Source organism: Caretta caretta, chromosome 2 (assembly GCF_965140235.1).
Source record: "Caretta caretta isolate rCarCar2 chromosome 2, rCarCar1.hap1, whole genome shotgun sequence".
NCBI lineage: Eukaryota > Metazoa > Chordata > Testudines > Cheloniidae > Caretta > Caretta caretta.
Window position 1 is genome coordinate 27,248,776 of NC_134207.1, and position 22,574 is coordinate 27,271,349.

Consider the following 22,574-nt stretch of genomic DNA (forward strand, 5'->3'; position numbering starts at 1 on the left):
CTGTGTGTATATAATATCGACTGCAGTTTCCACGGTATGCATCCGATGAAGTGAGCTGTAGCTCACGAAAGCTCATGCTCAAATAAATTGGTTAGTCTCTAAGGTGCCACAAGTACTCCTTTTCTTTTTGAAAAAGTCTTAAAATTCTGATTTTATTTGGTTTAAAATTTAAAAATTAATGTGTAAGTTCTTATAATAAAGTCTCTATGGCTTTTTAACAGAGTATACAATAGAGTCTAAAAATAATTTTTTTTATTTTAGTAATTTTTGTTGTAGATTAGAAATGAGAACGATTTCTAGCATTTAGCTGTCGTAAATATTATTTTTTGGCAAAATACCCCTGGACAATAGTATAAGAAATGTTGATTATAATTTTATCACAGGTTTCAATTACTGGGCTGATGAAGAAGATGAATTATTTTGTGGTGTAGAAGATGGGATGTGTTGACTATTGTGTGATGGTTTCAATATGTAATCCTTCTTTTTCTGAAGAGACCAGCGTGACAGAATTGCATTCCATCACAATGAGATGCCAGAATTCTCACTCCTTGGTCTAGGCTTACCAGTACCAAATTGGCTCCAAGTTCTTAAAGGTTTCTTTTGACCTATAAGGGCAGTGTGCGAGCCAGACCCACTATTAGTTGTTTAGTTGCCATCTGAGCTGAAGCAGTGCCTCTGGAACCTTCCAGTGAGTTCCCTCTTGACCATGATCAGCAAAGGCCTGTAGGAGCTGTGCTTCTGCCCGTCATGGCACTCATTTTTCCAGTTTCATTCAAGGTTGCCCTGACACAGGCCATCCTCTCACTCTCTGGTGGGAGTAATTGGCACTCTCAGCACATTTGGAATGGAGGGATTTTTTGAGAGATACTTTCAGTCCAGGGTAGATGCCATTGCCTAGATAATTTGCGGGAGGGTCAAGCTGAAGGTAAAGGGGATGAAGAGTTGTTTGGATTTGGAGGAGCTGGAAAACTACTTTTCAGATAAGATACGTTCACTGCAGCGGAACGAGATTATGACTTCTCATGGGAGGATCTAACATTTCTCCAGAAACTGTCCAAGCAGCAGGTTTTGTGTTGAAACATGTCCAGGAATCTACAGGTTGCATGATAGATACCTGAGCCAAGTAACCTCATCCAATAAGGTTGTCATTCCTTTGCAACTTGGTCTTTCCTCGTAAAACCTTTCCTCGCATATTTGTATTCTGGAGGAGTGTGGTTCTGAAAACATTAAGGATCTTAAGAGGCATATTTCCAAAGGTGACCCAAATTGTAACAGACAATCAGGCCACCATATTTGGTATAAACGCACAGGGATGTGCTAGGCATTACCTCCAATGTCAGGATGCCTTGCAGCTGTAGGGGTTGGGGGTGTGTCCCACAATATGCTTCTGGTTTCCGTGTACTTAGTAGGGTAAAAACACAGTTGGACACACAATCAGTCTGTGACTGATATTCACAAATAGTGTCTATTGGATAAGTGGTGGATCAGATCTTCCTTATAGAATCACAGAAATATAGGACTGGAAGGGACCTCAGTAGGTCATCTAGTCCAATCCCCTGCCCTGAGATAGTCCTAAGTATTATCAAGACCTTTCCTGGCAGGTGTTTGTCCAACCTGTTCTTAAAAACCCCCAATGATGGAGAGTCCAGAACCTCCCTATGTAATTTGTTCCAGTCCATAACTACCCTGACAGTTAGGAAGTTTTTCCTAATGTCCAACCTAAATCTCCCTTGCTGCAATTACTTCCCATTACTTCTTGTCCTGTCCTCAATGGTTCAGGAGAACAATTTATCACTCTCCTCTTTATAACCACCTTTTATGTAGTTGAAGACTGTTTGTTTATCATGTCCCCCCTCAATAATGGGCAGCAGGTGAACCCCTGTTTTGGGGAGGCTAGCCTGCCAGCCCCACCCCTTTTGCCTGAGGCCCCACGTGCCGGAGCCCCGACCCACCCCCTTTAACAGGAGGAGCCCTGAAGGCCTTCTCTCCACCCCCACACCCTGACCAGAGGAGCCCTGGCCTGCCCACCGGAGTCACACTGGGCCAAGCTGGTGGCCTGGCCCCAGCACTGGGCCGAAACCCCACCCCCCTTCACATGAGTGGGCCAAGCCACCGGCCTCTCCGAGCACCGGGTTGCTGGTCCAGGCTGAGCCAAGAATCCGGCCGAACCGCTGGTCACTCAAGCACCAACACTGGGCTGAGCCGCCAGCCTGGCCCCAGTGCTGGGCTGGCCCCCCCCACCCCTGTAGGCCTCCCTGGCTGAGCCGGGCCAGCACCAGGCTGAGCCACTGGCCCCTGAAATCCTCCCTCCTCTGCTGCCCTGGCCAAGCCGGGCAGGCTCCAGTGCCGGGCCAAGCCACCAGTCCCTCGTGCCCCTGAAGGCCTCAGTGGCCGAGTCACCCTAGAGGCTTTTAGAGGCTTTTGCTGTTACCTGCTGAATATTTTTGTCATCTGTAATGACTTTAGTTTGAGGCAGAAAACACATGACAATGGCAGGCAGGCATTTGGCATGATTGTGTCTCACTGTGTGCTTGTTAGGATTACTTACTGGCTCGCTGTAACTCCTGTTCCTGACAAATGCAAAACACATTGACATCCTTTATAAAAAATATATATATATCTTCTTCTAATTTTATATGTATATCTAAAAGCCATCCCTGTTCACGTTGCTGCCGTTATGGTATTAACCTTAAAGTTGCTGCCTGTTACAGCTTTACTCACTTTTTGAGGGATCCCTCAAGCTTCCTTACTCTTCTGGATTGATGATCTTGGTAGTTGGCATCTTCAGATCAGGAAAACTTGCTTACTTGTCATTCTGCTTCTTTGGAGACCTTATTTCATCAGGATTATGTCTTGCTCATCCACCCACCGTCTCTGAGTTCGGAGGTATATCTTTTTGAGGTGGTTTTGACTTCACATCTTGATACCGCCTTTACTTTTGAGGCACATATTGACTGGATTATTTCTTGAAAGCTTTGCCTGGCATGAAATATGAACCAGCTAGAACATTATAGGAGCAGCAGTTAAGCTCACGATGGCACACAACAGCAAGTAGGGAGATTTGGCTCGCACTCTGTCAGTCTCCTGATATCCTAAGAGCCAAAATGCCTTAAAGAGTGTGGAGAGACAAGGTGGGTGAGGTAATATCTTTTATTGGACCAACTTCTGTTGGTGAGAGACACAAGCATGGGGAGTTCTTCCAGGCTTGTGATAGAGGGCTGAAACTTAGGGTTAAAATCCTGTCAGTGGTATTTCACATCTTGAGAGAAATAATTACAAGCAGTTTTCCCTTTCTTCTTACCATCTCTTGAACAGTCTCTTGATGACCAAGTATAAATTCAAAAAGCCATTTTGAGGTCTAAACTCAGTGGATCATTTTTTTTCAGTTTGTCTTAAACTAATTTTTTCATAATGCGCTGAATACTTACTGTAGTAACATCTACTTGGCAGACATAGTTTTCAAGTATCAGCCTCAATATTTTTGTATAAATGACATGAGTTACTTGGTTCTCAAAAACAATATTAGCCTTTCCATGTAGTATTTCTCATTAATAGATCTCAGTGTGCTGTATAGATCAAGGTAATTATGACAATCCCCATTTTACAGATGGGGAAACTAAGGCAGAGAGTGCGTAAGTTTGTTGTTGAGAGGCACAGAACTGAGAATATACAACTCAAGTCTCCTGACTCCTAGTCCTATGCCCTTTTTAAAGCCTGTTCCCACATCGGCATGTAAAAGTGCTCTCTCAGCACCTCAAACCCCTAAATCAAAGTAACAGGGTTTTCTATCACCATCTTGGTCACACAGAGCTATCCCACCACAGGAAGAGGGGCACGTTGTGGCAGAAGGGGACATAGTTTCTTATGGGGAGAAGGAGGAAGAGTGGTTGCAGAGAGGCTGGTTGGCCCTTCCCAAACAGTGCAACTGCCACACAATTTTTCTTATACACACTCTTGCTACTCTGTCCCTGATCTTTATTTGAAGGGGAAAAAATGAATTGGGCAATCCATTCAGTGAGATATCATCTTGTATGTAGAGCTGAATGCAATGTATTGTTATAGCTCCTATGGAAGGGAATAGCATCTTCTAAATAAGTGTCTTTATTACCAAATTTTCTCTGCAGAGATTGAAACTCTGCAGAAGCCTAAATTTTTATGCAAAAGTGAGCCTCTTCCACAGATGTCTTTCCTTAGATGATATGTCTCCTTTGCCTGGCATTTGGACCTGACAAATAAGTTTTAGGTGTTTATTAAACTCCCCTTTACCTGTATGGATTTACTGCACCATACCAGCTGAGTGACATGGGGCCATACATTCTTTTGTTGTAGAGGGTGACTAAAACAATTTCACTAATTTTGTTTTACCAAGTATTATGTTCGTATTTTATTAAATATGGATTCCTGTCAGGCTTTGTACAACAAGCTTTTATTTCATTTGTTTCATACACACACATCTATGAAGCAGGTCTATGTCCATTTACACTCTCCGAAATAGTTCCTGTTGGCCCTTTATTTTTTTAAAGGAGGTAGGAGCAAGAATTGGCATAAGATGTGTGAGAGAACTGGAAAAGTTGGTCCTGTAGTTGGAGCATACTTATCACTTCATGTCTCCGTTCACATCTGTTTAAGTTATCGGTTTTCAGCTTTTAGTTTCCCCGGCAGTGAAAGCAAACACCATATTACTACAACTTCTAACAATAACTCCCTGTTTCAGTATTCTGCTAAACTGAACTGGCCCCAGAGAGATTCACATAAAATCATTCTCTGTAACTAGCTATATTTCATGTGGACACTATCTGTAAAATAATTATGTATTTGTGATACCCACATGCCCTACAAGGCCATTAGTGTGCATGTACACATAGGCACTTGCTTCTGATAATATCCAGTGCAAACACTCTGGGTAATATAAACTCTGTAAAAAACGGAAAATACACACACCCATGGTCATGGCAGTATTCCACAGTTCTAATATCATACAGTTAAAATGCTAAAAAAACAAGCCCCAAAACAAAAAACAAAGCAGGAAGTTCAAAAATAATTATAGGGACACCTTTCTTGCTGCTGTGTAGTTGAAGCTTTTATCCCCTCTTCCCCCTCCTCTCCCCCCCCCCCCCCCCAAGAGGTTTTAAAACTTGAGTAGAAAATAAATAGTGGGGTAAAACTAATCATAAGGTTCTCAGCTGAATGAACAGGAGACTCTGCTTAGAGTGAATTGTCAAATAGCAGGTCCAATACTTAAAGACAATGATGAGCTCCCTTAGCTACTTTCTCAGCATATACCATGCTGTGCTTGGTGCACAAGCTGCTTTAAGCTGTAACTCTATTTCCTAGCTTTTGCAGGAGCAATTTTCACTTTTGAAGGCTACGTTTGTATGTGGGGAGGGGTGCGGGGGTAAACTATATACTATTCCCTTGGATTTATGCCACTATCATATCTGCTGGTGGTTTCCAGTTGGAATACAGCACATAAAGAACCTTTAGACAGGTGAAGGGTATGGAGAGAATGCATTGTAAAAGATGGAGGGAAATAATCATATGGACAGTCTAGAGGAGTAGTGGTTATATGATTCTGATGTATAAGTACACAAAACAGGGTGACTAACTAAAAACTGCTGGTAATGTATTTCAGAGAAAAGAAGAATTGAGTCTGTGTGACTAACTGGCCTGAAGCCAAGTATGGCTGAGCGCTGCTCACTCTGAAGCCAAAAGAAAAGGAGTACTTGTGGCACCTTAGAGACTAACCAATTTATCTGAGCATAAGCTTTCGTGAGCTACAGCTCACTTCATCGGATGCATACTGTGGAAACTGCAGAAGACATTATATACACAGAGACCATGAAACAATACCTCCTCCCACCCCACTCTCCTGCTGGTAATAGCCCATCCAAAGTGACCACTCTCTTTACAATGTGTATGATAATCAAGGTGGGCCATTTCCAGCACAAATCCAGGTTTTCTCCCCCCCCCCCCCCCCCCCAAAAAAAACAAAAAAAAAAACAAAACACACACACACACAAACTCACTCTCCTTCTGGTAATAGCTTATCCAAAGTGACCACTCTCCCTACAATGTGCATGATAATCACGGTGGGCCATTTCCAGCACAAATCCAGGTTTTCCCACCCCCCCCACCCCCATACACACACAAACTCACTCTCCTGCTGGTAATAGCTTATCCAAAGTGACCACTCTCCCTACAATGTGCATGATAATCACGGTGGGCCATTTCCAGCACAAATCCAGGTTTTCCCACCCCCCCACCCCCATACACACACAAACTCACTCTCCTGCTGGTAATAGCTTATCCAAAGTGACCACTCTCCCTATAATGTGTATGATAATCAAGGTGGGCCATTTCCAGCATAAATCCAAGTTTAACCAGAACGTCTGAAGGGGGGAGGGGGGGTAGGAAAAAACAAGGGGAAATAGGCTACCTTGCATAATGACTTAGCCTCTCCCAGTCTCTATTTAAGCCTAAATTAATAGTATCCAATTTGCAAATGAATTCCAATTCAGCAGTTTCTCGCTGGAGTCTGGATTTGAAGTTTTTTTGTTATAAGATAGCGACCTTCATGTCTGTGATTGCGTGACCAGAGAGATTGAAGTGTTCTCTGACTGGTTTATGAATGTTATAATTCTTGACATCTGATTTGTGTCCATTTATTCTTTTGCGTAGAGACTGTCCAGTTTGACCAATGTACATGGCAGAGGGGCATTGCTGGCACATGATGGCATATATCACATTGGTGGATGTGCAGGTGAACGAGCCTCTGATAGTGTGGCTGATGTGATTAGGCCCTGTGATGGTGTCCCCTGAATAGATATGTGGGCACAGTTGGCAACGGGCTTTGTTGCAAGGATAGGTTCCTGGGTTAGTGGTTCTGTTGTGTGATATGTGGTTGCTGGTGTGTATTTGCTTCAGGTTGCGGGGTTGTCTGTAGGCAAGAACTGGCCTGTCTCCCAAGATTTGTGAGAGTGTTGGGTCATCCTTCAGGATAGGTTGTAGATCCTTAATAATGCGTTGGAGTGGTTTTAGTTGGGGGCTGAAGGTGACGGCTAGTGGCGTTCTGTTATTTTCTTTGTTAGGCCTGTCCTGTAGTAGGTGACTTCTGGGAACTCTTCTGGCTCTATCAATCTGTTTCTTCACTTCCGCAGGTGGGTATTGTTGTTGTAAGAATGCTTGATAGAGATCTTGTAGGTGTTTGTCTCTGTCTGAGGGGTTGGAGCAAATGCGGTTGTATCGCAGAGCTTGGCTGTAGACGATGGATCGTGTGGTGTGGTCCGGGTGAAAGCTGGAGGCATGTAGGTAGGAATAGCGGTCAGTAGGTTTCCGGTATAGGGTGGTGTTTATGTGACCGTTTGGGGACAATGTATACCTTCAGATCAGCGGCACTGCTATGGGTACCCGCATGGCCCCACAGTATGCCAACATTTTTATGGCTGATTTAGAACAACGCTTCCTCAGCTCTCGTCCCCTAACACCCCTACTCTACTTGCGCTATATTGATGACATCTTCATCATCTGGACCCATGGAAAAGAAGCCCTTGAGGAATTCCACCATGATTTCAACAATTTCCATCCCACCATCAACCTCAGCCTGGTCCAGTCCACACAAGAGATCCACTTCCTGGACACTACAGTGCTAATAAACAATGCCTGGGGGCGCGGAGGGTGAGAAAACCTGGATTTGTGCTGGAAATGGCCCAACTTGATTATCATACACATTGTAAGGAGAGTGATCACTTTAGATAAGCTATTACCAGCAGGAGAGTGGGGTGGGAGGAGGTATTGTTTCATGGTCTCTGTGTATATAATGTCTTCTGCAGTTTCCACAGTATGCATCCGATGAAGTGAGCTGTAGCTCACGAAAGCTTATGCTCAAATAAATTGGTTAGTCTCTAAGGTGCCACAAGTACTCCTTTTCTTTTTGCGAATACAGACTAACACGGCTGTTACTCTGAAGCCAGCAAGCCCTGCTTCCAATCAGTCAAAGAGGTAAAATACAGAGCAACAATATCGCTTCCCCCACACTCCTATTTGGTATGAATTCTGTTACCATAAATACTATACTAAAAGTTTTGTGAAAAAAGTTAATTTGCTCAAGGACATAAGTATGACTATACTGGTCCATCTTGTCTCCAACAATGACCAGTACCAGAGCTTCACAGGGAGTACACAGAACACAGCAGTTTTGGAGAGATCTACCCTAGTCTTCCCCTCCTGGCTTCTGGCAGTCAGAGGTTCAGGGACACCCAGAGCATGGGGTTGCATCGCTGACCATCTTGGCTAATAGCCATTGATGGACCTATCCTCCATGAACTTATCTAGTCCTTTGAATCCAGGTATATGTTTGGCCATCACAACATCCCATGGCAATGAGTTCTATAAGTTAACTTTGTGTTGTGTGAAAAAGTGCTTCCTCTTGTTGGTATTAAACCTGCTGCCTATTAATTTAATCCGGTGACCTCTGTTTTTTGTATTGTGGGAAAAATTAAATATCACTTCTGTATTCACTTTTTCCACAACATTCATGATTTTAAAGACATCTGTCATATCGCCCTTTTCCTCATCTGAACCTCATCTGATATTTTTAGTATCTCCTCATATGGAAGCCATTCCATACCCTTGATCACCTTCGTTGCCCTTTTCTGAACCTTTCCAATTCTGCTTTTTGAGATGGGGTGAACAGAAATGGACACGATATTAAATACATGGTGTGGATACACCATGTATTTACATAGTGGTATTATATTTTCTACATTTTTTTATCCCTTTCCTAATAGTTCCTAACATTCTGTTAACCTTGTTGACCACTGCTGTACATTGAGTTGAACTTTTCAGAGAACTGTCCCCAATGACTCCTCAGTCTTTCTTGAATAGTAACACCTAATTGAGAACTACACATAATATATGTGTAATTGAGCTTATTTTTTCCAATGTGCATTACTTTGACCTGTCAAGGTTGAATTTCATCTGTCACTTTGTTGCCCAGTGACCCAGTTTTGTGAGATCTTCCTGTAAATCTTTGTAGTCTGCTTTGGACTTAACTATCTTGAAATTATCCAGATCATTTGAGTATGTTGAACAGCACAGGTCCAAGTACATATCCTTGGGGGATCCTGCTGTTTACCTCTCTCCATTGTGAAAAACTGACCACTTATGCTTTGGTTTTTCTGTCTTTTTAGCTAGTTACTGATCCATGAGAGAATCTTCCCTGTTATCCCATGACTACTTAGTTTCCTTAAGAGTTGGTGAGAGACCTGTGTCTAGGCTTTCTGGAAATCCAAGTACTCTGTCAACTGGGTCATGCTTATCCACATGCTTGTTGACACCTTCAAAGAATTCTAATACATGGGTGAGGCATGATTTCCCTTTACAAAAGCCGTGTTGACTCTTCCCCCAATATGTTATATTCATCTATGCGTCTGATCATTCTGTTCTTTACCATAGTTTCTACCAGTTTGCCCAGCAATGAAGTTAGGCATACTGTCCTGTAATTGCCAGGATCACCTCTGGAGCCCTTTTTAAAAACTATTGTTACATTAGCTGCCTTCCAGTTATCTGGTACAGAGTTTTGTTTCAGCAATAGGTTTCAAATTACAGTTCTGCAATTTCATATTTGAGTTCCTTCTGAGCTCTTGGGTGAAAACCATCTTGTCCTGTAAAATACTGAACATAAATTGCTAAAAAAAAAAAAAAAAAGCGGTAATAAAAATTGTTAAACAGACTGCATTTGTCTGGACAAGCTTGCCGATCATACAACGTAAATTGGACCCACCCAGCCTTGCTGCTTCTATATGGCCTGCAGGATGGAATGTTGAATTGGCCTGACTGGAAGCAACTCCGTCTGTCAATGACTAAAGGGCAAGTGATGTCTTCAAAACTTCCAAGTGTGGCTTGGTAGCCTAGTTAATTTTATGAAGCCTTGAAGAATATTTAACTGATCCATCAAGAGACCCAAGAAGATTGCATAGGGCTAACAGTGACTTTAAACTAAACATTTGGAACATAGCCCTTGTATTGAAACTGTTTAGGGGTGCAGAATCACAAATCTGTCACGCTGTTTTTGGATACATTTGGCCTGAATTGCAGGTGATTGAGGTTAGGAAGTGGCTTTACGGAGCTAAGTGAGGGAGTCTTCCCACACCTTCTTTCTGGTTGCACACTCTACCTGACCGAAACCACTACTACCCCTGAAGCTCCCTGTTAGCTGCTAAGTATAGATGTACAGAAAGCTATGACCATGGATGCTTAGATATTATGATGATGGAAGCCAAATAAATACCTAGATAGATACGTGGTTATACTGGGCCTGGACTTTCACTAGCAGTAACTTCCTCTCTCCAGTTTTCTTTTTTTAAAGAAAAACATTGAAATACATTGGGTGGTAAGTGGCAGACATTCTAGTAGAATTGTCCTTAAACAATAAATGGTTTTCAATAAATGCATACCATGTTACTTTGAAGTTATAGAAGGAAACTAACTAGCTGTACTATTGGGCAAGAACAGCGGTCAAGTGACTTTTGTAATGCATTTGAATTTCAAAATATTTTTATGGTTTACCAGTAAGAAATTATGCTTGTATTTCAGTAATCACTTGGGAAAGAGCCTGCAATTACTGATGGACAGAGTGGATGAAATGAGCCAGGATATAGTTAAATACAACACTTACCTGAGGAACACAAGCAAGCAGCAGCAGCAGAAACACCAGGTTGGTAGCTGAGAGAAGCTGAATCAAAGCTTTTTTCCCCACAAAATGAGGGTGAAGCATCGTATTAGGCTACATTTAATACCATTCAAACTACACATTAGAAGCTCACTGCATGTCAGCTGCTACATATAGAGGTTTGTTCAGAAAGCTAACTTTCTGTGCATTATTTGAAACGCTTTGCCACAAACATCTGCCTACTTAGAACAGAGAGATGGTAACATCAGATGACAAACTCTGTTTTCACTTTGTATTGCCCAGGTTATGTGAATAATGCAAAGAGGCATTTATTTGGAAAATCCAAGTGAAGTAGGTTCCAGGGTGTTGCACCTCATTTCTTTACTAACTTTAATTGCTTTAGTAGTGGATCATTGCAGTGTAGTTAGCAGTCTGTACTTCATTTATAAAATGGAGCAATTGTGATTAAGAGAAAGCAATTTTGATAAGAAACAAGAACCCCGCTGCTGAGAAGTGGATGGTGCAATGTAATGTAACTCCCTCACATGCAGATATATGAATGTTTAACCTTTTCTTTATCAATGTGGCCTGAAGACCACATTTGTCATTGCTGCTGAAAAATTGTTGATTGACAACATTTCGTACCTGATAGCATACTGAAATGCATTCAGCTACCTCTGCGCTGATGTATCAAACTGATGATTAAGATATCATGTGTGACTTTTGGCCTTCATATTTAAATACATTTGCTATGAGTTTAAGTGAGCAAGATACAGATTAAAGTTTATGCCTTTACTATCTGCATATATCTAGCTAATCCCAACATTCATTTTTATATGTATGGTACCACACAAAATATGTTAAATGGCTTCTAAAATATTTATATCTCTTTAAACATAAATGTAACATTTTGTAAAAACATAAATATTCAGCTAATGGCTGAAAAGTGGTCTTGCTTCACTTAATTTAAAAATATTGTAAAAATAGAATTGAAAAGGGAAGAACTATAAGAACAAACTGTAAACACCTTCTTTGATAAACCAGTCAAATTACTTTAATTCTTCCTTCTAGTGGCCCATACAGTAATGACTTCTAAGTGGCAACATACCCAAGCACTTGTAATGCATAAAAGAACTAATAAAGCTTGAGATGTACTGATGGACAATAACTTGTTTTAACCAACTCTGTATCGTTAATTTGTGCTTTTCACTCTTCAGCTGAAGAGAATGTTATTAAGGGGTCTTTTCCTCCTGTCATACAGCAACAACATTTTGTTGATGTAGGACTTAGGAATTTCTAAATTTGTATGTATTTATTTTTATCTGCTGCAAAATTACTTAAGGTAATTGGCTTCTTGTACACACTTAAATTCTAGCTACTCATTTGACTGTTTGAGAAAATTGAGTCTTTTGCACCCTGCTGATCTTTCTATCAAATATACTGCTGACTTAGCTTCAGTAAAAATGGATTTTAACCTCCTTCCAATACAGAATGTTACAGTACATCTTTCTGCTTACAAAAGTCCCAACTCAAAAGTAAAGTTAAACATATTTTTTAATAAAACCCCTATTGATATATAGGCATTCTGAGTGTAGTTAATTTTGGTTTGTACTTTTGGGGGATTGGGCAGGTTTTATTAAATAAAATCCACATATGGGTGAAGTAACTCCTTTAATTCCTTTGTTGGCTTCACTTGAGAAGCTTCCCTTTAGTGAGCTATACTTGTGTTAAGAATCCTACCACAATCTTTGTTTGTTGCATTGTTTCCAGTACCAGCAGAGACGTCAGCAAGAAAACTTACAGCGACAGAGTCGAGGAGAGCCTCCGCTTCCTGAAGAGGACATGAGCAAACTGTTCAAACCTCCACAACCCCCTGCCAGAATGGATTCACTGCTTATTGCAGGTAATGGTTCTGGAGATCTTTCTCACTTCATAGCCACAGGAAAATACAGTTGTTACCCTTTAATATCCTGAAAAATATACTCTCTCAGATCTTGGGAGACAGACCAGTCCTCGCTTATAGACAGCCCGCCAACCGAAAGCAAATACTTACTAGCAACCACACAACAAAAACACTAACCCAGGAACCTATCCTTGCAACAAAGCCCAGTGCCAACTCTGTCCACATATCCATTCAGGGGACACCATCATAGGGCCTAATCACATCAGCCACAATATCAGAGGCTCGTTCACCTGCATATCTACCAATGTGATATGTGCCAGCAATGCCCCTCTGCCTTGTATATTGGCCAAACCGGACAGTCTCTACGCAAAAGAATAAATGGACACAAATCTGACATGAGGAATCATAACATTCAAAAACCGGTAGGAGAACACTTCAACCTCTCTGGCCACTCAGTAAAAGATCTAAGGGTGGCAATTTTGCAACAGAAAAGCTTCAAAAACAGACTCCAATGAGAAACTGCTGAGTTTGAATTAATATGCAAACTAGATACCATTAACTTGGGTTTGAATAGAGATTGGGTGGTGGCTGAGTCATTACGCATATTGAATCTATTTCCTTAAGTTAAGTATCCTCACACCTTCTTGTCAACTGTCTAAATGGGCCATCTTGATTATCACTACAAAAGTCTTTTTCTCCTGCTGATAATAGATAATATATATATATCTTACTATATGTTCCATTCTGTGCATCCAATGAAGTGGGCTGTAGCTCACGAAAGCTTATGCTCTAATAAATTGGTTAGTCTCTAAGGTGCCACAAGTACTCCTGTTCTTTTTGCGGATACAGACTAACACGACTGCTACTCGGAAACCTTTAATATCCTGCTTTTACTTTACATATGATGTCATGTGATCTCTCCATGTTTGCTCTGTTTCCCTTTGCTTAGTCTCTCTAGGGAAATACCTAAGGAATATAACAAATGCTGATGAAAAATTGTGTAGCCTAAGTTTAAAGGTAACCACAGTATTAAACTGAAATAGAGATCTAAAGCTAGTTTGTAGGGGAGAGCTTTAAATTTTTGTGGATGTGGGGATCGTGCAGTTTCATCTCCTCTTCAGATCTAGTTCTCTCATGGCTGGGAGAATTAAATCTGGCCAGTGGAGCTCTAGGTGAAGAACAGTTTCATTTTCTCTCCCAGTGAAAGAAGTGGTGAGTGGAAACAGAGCATGGGCTTCTCCTACATGTTCAGCCTCTCCTCTTGTGCAGCCACTGATTGCCACACCTGACTCCAGCTCGTCTCCCGTTTCCTGTCCTTGGTAGGACGTACAAGACAGATACCAGAGATGCAGCCAGGAGCAGAAACACAGAACCCAAGCGCTCCCCCTCCCCCCGTGCCCCAACCCCCAAAGAATCCTAGGATGGGAGACGTGACGAGAAAGAGAATTGCTTAATATTAGGATGAAGATTATATTTGAGTTTCTTCTGCTTGTTGAGCCAGTTGACTGTTGCCACTAATTGGATAACATTCACTTGAAAGGCACTCAGATATATTAGCTCCCTAATATTTTGAATTCTCATGCCATTTGAAGTAATTTGGACGATTTTTACACACACCATATACAGAGAGCGAGAGAGAGAATTAAAATAAAGCCCTGTGTAGTCTGGTGCAGTGGAAGGAATGAGCAACTAACCAATCACACAAATACAAAATTAAAAGAATTGGCCCTTAGCCTTGTTGCTTGAAACAATTCAAATGAGGGAAAAAACAAGCTTTGGTGAGTCACTTTTATAGTATAGCTTTAAAACAATAAGTGTCCTGGTTTATTAATCCTTCTGAGGTCTCAGAATTCTGAGTGTTGCCTTGGTACAATTTGTCTTGGATAATGAATCTTAGCAGCACAATGCTACTTGAAAAATACACGCTAACGTTTTACGCAATGTGATAGAGAAAGTGAGTGTGCTTGCTTTTATGATGGTGGGTTATGGCTCAGTCTTCTACGAGAAGGGAAAGTGAAAACAATTATACTCCAAAGCAAAAATAGCCTTCAGCCAAAACACTTTCTCCATTTGTTCTCTTTAGCATAGTTGGGGAAGAACTGAAAGCATCCACTTCTTCAATTCATATGGAGTTAAGTTTGGAGATAAAGAATAAAACGTAACTGTTTTGCGTCTGAGTCATTTAAAAACTTTTAAATAGAGCATTAAATTGAAAGTTTATTGGTCTGCTAAACAGTCTTAATTTTGATTAAACTGGCTTTGGTTTGCTATTCCTGACAAACAGGATAAATAACTTGTAGAAGCACTTGTATAAAAATGGTTTTATGGAGATGTTTGATCTGTGTAGCACTGACAAGTCTTCGTAGCCTAAGGATTTTTGAAATTGCTAATAAAGTGAAATATTTGGTGAAAACGTGGCCAATTAAACGTCAGATGGGAAAGTTTTCAAACTAATAGTGGAACACATATGATGATTCTTTTTTAACTGGGACAGCAACTGAGTAAGAATTAAACTGAAATTTAGCCGTGCGGTGTTTTTAGGGCTTCTAAATTCAAACAGTTAATTGATGTGGTTAAGCACCATGAATTGTTTATCCTTTATATCGTTCAGCTGCCTTTTCAGAAGTTGCATGTGATGCAACTTTTTTGGAATTAAAATTGGATCCTGCTTACAGAAGTGATAATTCATTTTAATGCATACTAACTTATCCATTCTGCTTATTTATTTCCTGTTCTTCCGAACTCTATTTGCGTATTTAAAGACTCCTTCAAATCTCTAAGCATAGGAGCAGTCAAATTGTGCAGGATGCTGTTCTACCTTATAGAAATGGTATGTTTTAATAACAAATGCTGTTTGAATTTTAAATTATAATCAGAGTTTTTTGTTTTTTCCTGTTGACAGGTCAAATTAATAACTATTGCCAGAATATCAAGGAGTTTACTGCACAGAACCTGGGCAAACTCTTCATGGCGCAGGCTCTTCAAGAGTACAATAACTAAAGAGAAAAATCTGGTATTTGATATGATCTCCATCAAAAGGAGATGGCCTGACTCTCAGTTTATACTTCTGACAACACTTTTAAAACCATTGTTTGTGTATTGGAAAAATATTTTGTGAAACCAAGGCACACCGGTTTGCCTAGAATTCTCGTCTAAAGAAAAATAAAAGCAAATTTTAACACTTTTGTTTGGCATTTCCTTATTTGTTGGCCAGATTAGACTGGAATTTTCCATGGTGTTCCCTCAAGGTTTTCTTAACACTCAGTGTTAATTAACTCATGTTGCATGTCCTACTACATTCATTTGTACCAAACAATAATACATGTATTTAACTTGGAAACTAGGAATAAAAAATACCTCCTATGAGCAACATGGCTGAGTTAACTTTGCAAGAGAAATCTTAGCTTTTTGAGTTTCCTGATTTGAGTGCTTGAGTTTACAATCATAATGTTGCATTGGTAATAGTTTCTTTGCATTTACCTTCTCTGGACTTTCTAGTACCACATTTAGCTTGCATAACACAAAAATGTCATAGGCTTCACCAGCAGAATATACAAATATCTTGTAATGCATCATAGTTAAACCTCAATTATCTGAACCCTGATTAATTCAAATTGTTACACAGAGGTCTGATGCACTCCCTGCAGTTTGGCAGGATTTAAACTGTGCAGAAAAAGAACCATAGAGGATTTCAGTTCTGTGGAGTTCGTCATACATGTTGATGGATTTGGAGCTGGTTGGTAATAATTCAAAAATGCTGCATGTTGACCTGGTTATTGGGATGTTTGCATTATGACTGTATTGTTTTAGTTTAATATTGAGCTGTCTAGAAAGACAAGCAGGAAAGGAAGAAATGGCTCAAGATAAACCACCCCATAGCAAACACTTCACACTTGTTAAGGGATAATACCCAAACTGTTAGCTTTGAAAATCTTCTCCCCAGCCAAACTGCAAAACTAATTTTGTCTAGAATGGCTAAAGGCCCGGAATGCAGAAGACTAAAAAAAGCCATGAGAGTTTAAAAAAGGCATGCTCTCTTTCTCAGCAAAGGCAGGAGTTGTTTGAAAGAACTAGGCTGAGATACAGAATGCTCCTCTAACGGTGTCTGAAGAAGTTAGACATGCTTAGTTTACCATCAGCCTTTTGTTAAGACAGATGTGTATAGGCTGTTTTAAAATCCATTTTCTCAATGCTGTAGCTCAGGGCTCAGTCTAAAAGTGGGAGAACTGTGGAATTCCACCCCAGGATAGATACAAGCACAAGTCCTGACATCTGAGGGGGTGCATTCAAACAGGACCACAAAAGGGACAAATGCAACTAGTCCTGTAACAGTGCCATGTGCCGTGGGGAAGTTTTTGATGGTGTATGCATTGAACAAATACACAACTTCAGAGCAGAGCTAATCATCTGGCATGTTTTATACCCTATCCTGACTTACTACACAGTGAACACCTGCTCATTGAACTCACTGGGTTGTCCAGATAACAACCTACAATGGCTCCTTGTCTGATGCAGTGTTACTGAAGCTCACGTGCTTTCGGAGGTGCTGTAAGTGAGCAACTTATTCCAAACCTAAGCAAACTGGCTGCTCTTAAAAGCTCCTCCATCCTGTGGTCCAAATCATTTCAGTTAATCAACCTGACATTATCCTGCTTCAGCAGCTGATCTTTTAAAATCCTGGAACGGAATAACTACCTGTGAGCACGAGTGTTCACAGCCAGCAGCTTAGCAGAAGCTTCTATTTAATCAGCCCTACATTTTCAAACATGGTTACTCTTAAACCATTTTTTCTTCAGATTTAGCTAAACATGTATTTGGGATGTCAGTGTGCTTTAACAAGCAAGTCTGAAGTTTGAGTTCATCTCTTATCCTTACAAGAACACAATGTGTGCTCAGTACTTGTTCATACAACAGGAACAGTAGGTGGGGCTTATACTCAGAAAACTTAAAAGGCTGAACAGATTTAGCTGAAACTTTTCAGAACAATTCACCTTCAGATAGAGATCAAACATGAAAAATTTCAGCACAAAAGGAGAATGTTTTGGAAAGTTAAGAGCATGTGAAAATTCAGTGTTTAGAATGGAAATCTTTTTTTAGCCTTAACTGTAGTAATTGATATAATATATAGATTTATATGAAAATTATGTACAGTTCTCAGGCACCTGGCAAACTGCCTATGCAGCCTGCCTTGTTGCAAAGTTTGGGCACCTTTGCATTAACTGTTTGTTGTATAAACTAATCTAAATTCAAAGATCTAATGAAGTGTCCTCTTACAGTACCACATTATTCTGAGTACCTTTTCATATACAAAGACCTCGAGGTAAATAGTTACACACTTTTTTAAAAGGACCGAAAACAGCATGGGAGGAAAAACTAAGGAGCAAGAGTGAAGGGAATAAAGAACTGGAATAAGATGGAGACTTGAGGTAGTATCTTCTAGATGCCTGGAAATAGAGAAGGCGGCTTATACCTTACAGTGACTCAACTGTGTGACTGACTGGCATGCTAATGCTGAACAAGCAGATGTAGCATAGAAGGGAATGAATAAAGAAGGCCTACAAGGTAGGTCGTATCAAAAGCTACACTGGAGGGTTTTAAGAACAAGACGTCAATTTTGAACATGAATCTAAAATGAAGCAGCTGAGTTCTTTGTGGACGGGGGATGTAAATGTGAGAGATGGACAGTAACATACTCCAATGGACTTAAAGTTTGAGTTTAATGAATTTTATGTGGATAAAAGGGATTTGCAGCAAGGTGATAATATGAAGACAGATGGAAGATTTCAACAGAGGTGGCATAACACCAGCCCTGGATAAGGCATGCTTGGGAAATTTCAGAAGAGAAGACAGCTGAGGGCCAAGGTTAGACAAAGGAGATAAATGAGTCCTGAGCTGAGCTGAGAGGCAAGATAAAGGCTGAGAGTTCTGCCTCAGTCAAAAGGAAAGCTCTCTGGTCTTCTAAGTCAGGAAATTTATTGAAGCATGAGAGAGTGAATGGTCAGGGAGGAGTCACTAACGCCATTGATCTACAAATGAGTAGCAGCATATGCATGGTAGTTTATTTACACACCCGGAGAAATCAGGCAGTGTCTGCACACCATGCCCACTTAGAGCTTGCGCCCAGCCTCCACTTGTGCTCCATGTTCCCATGGCTGCCTTTGTTTGGTGTTCTGTTCCTTGTTGCCGTAAGTCAGGCTACTCAGGTCAGTGAGCTGGCATCTCATTCTCCATAAGATGATGATCTCAGTCACTCTTTAATCAGAAGATTTAATATTTACTTATTTTTTTGTCGTTTCTCAAATGACAAAGCCCTTCCAGCATGCTTGGGACGTTAGAGGAGTCTTTAAATTCTACCTGGAAAGAAGTCCGAATGTGTTTCAATTGGCTTGAGAATTATCATGTAAGCAGTGGTCAGGGTTTGGGCTAAGACTTTGAAGGTTACATCGACTTGCTGAAGTAACTAATCATGCTTCTCAGTGTTCCAGAATTCTCCAGTCTGGCAGTGCGAAGATGATATATCCTACTAGCATCACTAGTGAGCTTGAGATCTGGGTTTTTTTCCCCCTTTGAATTGTGCAGCTCCCATCATTTTTAATGAGTTCTGTGTGTGTGCATCACAGGAAGAACAGGCTCCTAATGAGAAACAGAGCGATTGCAACTGACAATTTTGACTTCCAGACTGCAAACTGTAGTATGACTGAAATGAGTTGTACAACGGTCCAGGGAAAAAGAATTGTTTGCTATGCATTACACAAAACTGGAAACTATGTTAACAGAAGGTCTCATAACTAAATGTTGAGACTTACAAAGTGTGTTCCGCATCTGCATGTTTGTGTGTATTTAAAAACAAATGGTGCTAGTGTATAGTTTCACTGCAGGAGACCCCTTTATTTAGAAGCACTGCAGCAAAGAAAATACTTCTTTGGAACTCAGCCCTGCTTTGTGCACTCAACTCCTATTGTGAAGTTATTCAGAGCAGATCTTGTGAAGTTTGGTTTGTGGGAGGGGGGCAAAGGATTGGTTGCTGAGGAAAGAACTGTTGTAAATAGGTTCTGGTAAATCATAAATTAAATTTCCGCTGTTTGGTTCAGACCGTACAGCTAGAGTTGCAACCACCTTCACTGATGTGCCTGACGTCACGAAGTACAGTTTCAATTCTAGTGTGATGTTCACTACTCTTGCTCCACTGCCAGGTGGTGTGGTATAAAAGCTACTTTGTGCTGATTAATTTGAGATCCCTCAGGAATCAGAATGTCTTCCCTCCCCTTAATTACAGCCTTAACTTGCTCACATCACCAGTTCCTTCCCCCATGACCTTCTGTTTAAGAGGAAACTTCCATCTCCTCTTCCACCAACTCCGTCTCCACACAAACACACCAGTTGTATTCCCCTCACCTTTGTCCTTGGCATGGAACTGCCTTTCTATTCCCTGGGGTTGACACAGCAAAGCTCCTTGAAAGAAGCAATAGAAGATGGTGTCATGCTGAGTGTTAGGCCTGCTAATTGCATGAGCTTGGCAAAAGAATGGCTTTGCAATTGCCAATCATGGTTGAACTTGGCTTGGTTGTCGTCAGTCTCTATAATTAAAAGGAACATTTAAAAGAAACAAGACCAAATGGGAAATTTTTTCTACAATCAAATAAGCTCTCATTTGACATGTCCGTGTCTCATCCAAGGTATAAACCAGTACTTGATGCAGTTCTTGGCATTTTCAGAGCTACACTCCAGATGGAATTTTGTGCAAATGTTCATTGTGCAGCCCACTGATCAGATGGAAATCCAGGAGAGGATTAGGTGCTTGTTGGGGTGCTTCATAATTATCATTGTACATCCCCCATCTCTTTCTCACTCTCAGAGCTTGACTCTCCACTGCCCTGCAACCTGTGTAGTCCTCTGCACCCCTGAGCAAAGTTGAATGCAGAGTGGGTGCAAAATGCTGCCAAATAAGTGTGCCGGCATTTCCTAGATGCAAATGATCACATAAAGTGCATAGTAGTGGAAAATTAGGCCATCTAAGTTGTAGATTGGGGTGGGCAAACTACGGGCCAGATCCAGCCCCTCAGGGCTTTGGATCCAGCCCGCAGGATTAGCCCCCTAGGCGCCGCAGGCCCCACGTCGCTCTCAGAAGCGGCTGGCACCATGTCCCTGGAGCGGGGGTAGGGGAGAGAACAGAGGGCTCCATGCGTTGCCCTTGCCTCCAGGCACAGCCCCCTGCAGCTCCCATTGGCTGGGAATGGGAAACTAAGGCCAGTGAGAGCTTCGGGGGCGGTACCTGGAGGCGTGGCAAGCGACACCGGGGCTGAACAGGGACGTGTTGCTGGCCACTTCCCGGATTGGCACGGCGTGGGGCCAGGGCAGGCATGCAGGGAGCCTGCCCTGGCCCCGGTGCATGCCGCTGCCACCCCGGAGCCACTTCAGGTAAGCGGTGCCAGGCCAGAGCACAAACCCCTCCTGCACCCCGCCCCCCAAATCCTTGCCTGTACCTCGCACCCCTCCTGCACCCCAACCACGTGCCCTGAGCCCCCTCCTGCAGTCTGCACCCCTCCTGTACCCCTGTCCTGAGCCCCTTCCTGCATCCACACCCTTCCTGCACCCCAATCCCCTTCCCTGAGCCCCATCGTACACCCTGCACCCCTCCTCTGCCCCAATCCCTTGCCCTGAGCCGCTTCCTGCACGCCGCACCCCCTCCCACACTGCCACTCTCTCCAGCACCCCTGCCCCAGCCCTGCATACAATTCCCCCACCCAGATGTGGCCCTCAGGCTAAAAAGTTTGCCCACCCCTGTTGTAGATGGTCCTGCTTTGTTTCTGAAGACAAATTAATCAGATTATGCAGGTAGAGGCAGCTAAAGCAATCGGTAAAGAACAACTGATATATTTGACTGGATTTTTTCTAAAAGATATGCTCTAAGAATTATTTGGGGGAAGTTCTATGGCCTGTGTTGTACAGGAGGTCAAACTAACTAGATGATCAAAATAGTCCCTTCTGGGCTTGGAATCTGTGGATTTGCACTTGTTCTATTCAAAGCATTCCTGTTTGTGCTTTGTGAGTTTGAGTGCACAGAAATTTATTCATTCATCTTACTGGCCTATGTCTGTTCATTTTGCATTTTGATGAACCCCTGATGTGACAAATCACAGATGACTATCTTTCTATTTAATAGTTATGATTTGCTACTGAATTCTTGAGGCTTTGCCGAAAAGTCATTAGAAGTTGATGATGCAAATCACATCTCCAGCCTGAATGTATGCAGTTAGAGAAATGGACGTAGTCTGTATAGCTGTTCTTCTTTCAAGGGTACTACCACTGGGGAGGAAGATATATGTTCCCCCACAGTCTTTCACGCCTTGTTCACCTTCTTCTCCAAACTTCCATGTTCACTTTTAATTTGGTTTCAGATTTTGCCCATGTCAATTTTTCCCTTTTACTTCAAAACAATTATTTCTCTTAAAGATTGTATGCCTTACTTTACCCTGAATTCTTTTGGACAGTCTGGGTATGTTTATGCTGGGTCTGGAGGTGTCATTTCCAGCTTGAAGAGACATACCAAAGCTAACACACTAAAAATAGATGTCTAGCCATGGTGACATGAAGGCCTAGCTGTCCCAGGTACGATCTTGTCCGAGACCCTAGGTGTGTACTCAGGGTGGCTAGACCCTCCTGCTGCTTGCAATGCTACAACTACTCTTCTATTTTTAGCATGCTAGCCTATTCAGAGCTAGTGTGGCTATGTCTCCTCAAGATGGAAATTACACCTCCAGCTCAAAGTGTAGACTACCCCAAGTCTGTATCTGGGCAGTAGGCTTACATTTTGTAAATAGGGCATTTAATGTGATGAAAGTCTCTATAATTCAGGAGTTAGATATGCAACTAGGGTTGGCTCTTTCACATCTCTAATCCTCCCTTGTTAGGAGACTGAGTGTTCTGCAATCGCCTAGAAGTCAGTAGAGGGTTGGTACCAGTCCAAAGCATGTGATTTGATAGCATTTCATACCAACTTTA

At 41.7% G+C, this 22,574-nt stretch overlaps 1 protein-coding gene across 1 annotated transcript in view; it reads left to right on the top strand.

Moving 5' to 3' along the window:
• Positions 1-15,753, top strand: part of EIF3H (eukaryotic translation initiation factor 3 subunit H) — a 118,886-nt gene extending 103,133 nt beyond the window's left edge. The window contains exons 6-8 of the mRNA XM_048841525.2: positions 10,594-10,714; positions 12,440-12,572; positions 15,475-15,753. Coding sequence (XP_048697482.1) covers positions 10,594-10,714; positions 12,440-12,572; positions 15,475-15,572 — 352 coding nt within the window. The 3' untranslated portion in view covers positions 15,573-15,753. The remainder of the gene's footprint in view (positions 1-10,593; positions 10,715-12,439; positions 12,573-15,474) is intronic.
• Positions 15,754-22,574: the final 6,821 nt, after the last annotated feature.